Source organism: Fonticula alba (genome assembly GCF_000388065.1).
Source record: "Fonticula alba strain ATCC 38817 unplaced genomic scaffold supercont2.19, whole genome shotgun sequence".
Taxonomy (NCBI): Eukaryota; order Rotosphaerida; family Fonticulaceae; genus Fonticula; species Fonticula alba.
Window position 1 is genome coordinate 155,578 of NW_009242989.1, and position 1,479 is coordinate 157,056.

The following is a 1,479-nucleotide window of genomic DNA, read 5'->3' on the forward strand; positions in this document are numbered from 1 at the left end:
CCCCCCCCCCCCCCTTGCTCTCGACTGGCGCCGTGCTCCGCTCGGTGTCATTGGTCACCCGGTGCCGCTGCGCCCATCGTCGTGACCCCGGCGCCCAGTCCCCGGGGCTATGGGGTGTGCTGTGCCCATCGTCGTTACGCCCGCCTGCTCCCGTCGCTCGCCGGCTGGTGTCTCGCCATATACCCACCCGGGGTCGTGTCACGCCCCCGGTGCCGCCTCGCCCATCCCACGTCGCTACGCCCACTCGGCCGGATTGCCCGGCCGGCGTCGCGAGACCGGCCCAGTCCCCCGGTGCACACCCGCCTGGTGCTATGACCTGCCCCCCCAGGCTCGCTGGTCGACCGGCGTCGATGTACACCCAGCGCTGCTGGCCGCCCAGTCGGATGATTCGACTGGCGTCGTCGTCGTCCACTCGGTCTGATTATGGTTATGGGGTTATGGGGTCATGGGGTCATGGTTAGTCTCGCTGCCCACCCGGTGTCGTTGGCTATGTGGTTATGTGGCTATGTGGTTGTGTGGTTATGTGGTGGTGTGGCTGTGCCCCCGCGCGAAAGACACTCGCTCCCGGTGCTTCTTCACCCCGGTCCCCTGCTATGGCCGGGGCCCTTTCTCGCGGAGGCCTTCCCGTGTCAGACGTCCCCCCCCCCCCCCCTGGCCAGGCGAGAGTCAGCGTGGCAGTCCTCCCGACGCCGGAGAGGGCGCAGGGAGGGGAGGGGGGGGGGGCGGGTCAGCCCTGGTCGGCGTTCCCATGGCCCATTGGGTCGGTCCCCTCTCCCGGCGCGCCTGCTTCCGCCCCCGGGGGCCGAGGGCACACATGAGGGCGTGTTCTCTCCCTCTCTGCCACTGCCGCCGTGTCCCGGGACCGGGGGTAGGGGAGTGGTGGGGTGCCTCTGGCCACGCGCGCATGTGTGAGCCATTTTTGGTCCTCCTCGTGGAGGGCGGGCGGGCGGGCGTGTGGGGGGGGGGGGGGGGGGGGGGTCGAAAGGGAGGGGGCTCTTCCATGCCTGCGCGGAGGCACTATGCAGCGCGAGTGATGGGATAGTGGTGGTGGGGGGAGGGCTCTGCCTGTGGCCGGGGAATATGCCTGGGGGCATTTTTTTTATCGCCCATGACTCGGGGGTGGCCCGCGTGCACGCGCGCACATAAGGGGCGGGGCCGGGTCCTGCCTCGGGGTCGCGCGCGCGCGCGCGCGCACCGCATCCACGCACACACACACATACATATATATAATATATGTATATACATATATATTTTATACGCGATATGTGTGGTGTGCAGTGGCCCCCCCCCCCCCCCGGGGGGACATTCGGTGGGAGTCAGACCCCGATCGATGGACGGGCAGTATGCCTTGCTAGCGGGCTCATGCGGCTTCCGCCCCGGAAGAGCCTGCGGTCTGTCTGTGTGCCGCGAATAATTCCCCGGGCTATTTGCCCCGCGTGAAACACCGGTCGGCGGACTGGAGCGGTGTCCCCCCCCCCC

General features: G+C 68.6%; 1 protein-coding gene across 1 annotated transcript; it reads left to right on the forward strand.

The window, feature by feature from the left end:
• Positions 1-109: 109 nt before the first annotated feature.
• On the forward strand, positions 110-421 carry H696_06139 (hypothetical protein; the record flags this gene model as incomplete). The annotated part of the gene is made up of 1 exon (XM_009499896.1): positions 110-421. The coding sequence occupies one exon, from the start codon at positions 110-112 to the stop codon at positions 419-421; it is 312 nt and encodes a 103-aa protein (XP_009498171.1).
• Between the last annotated feature and the right edge of the window lie 1,058 nt (positions 422-1,479).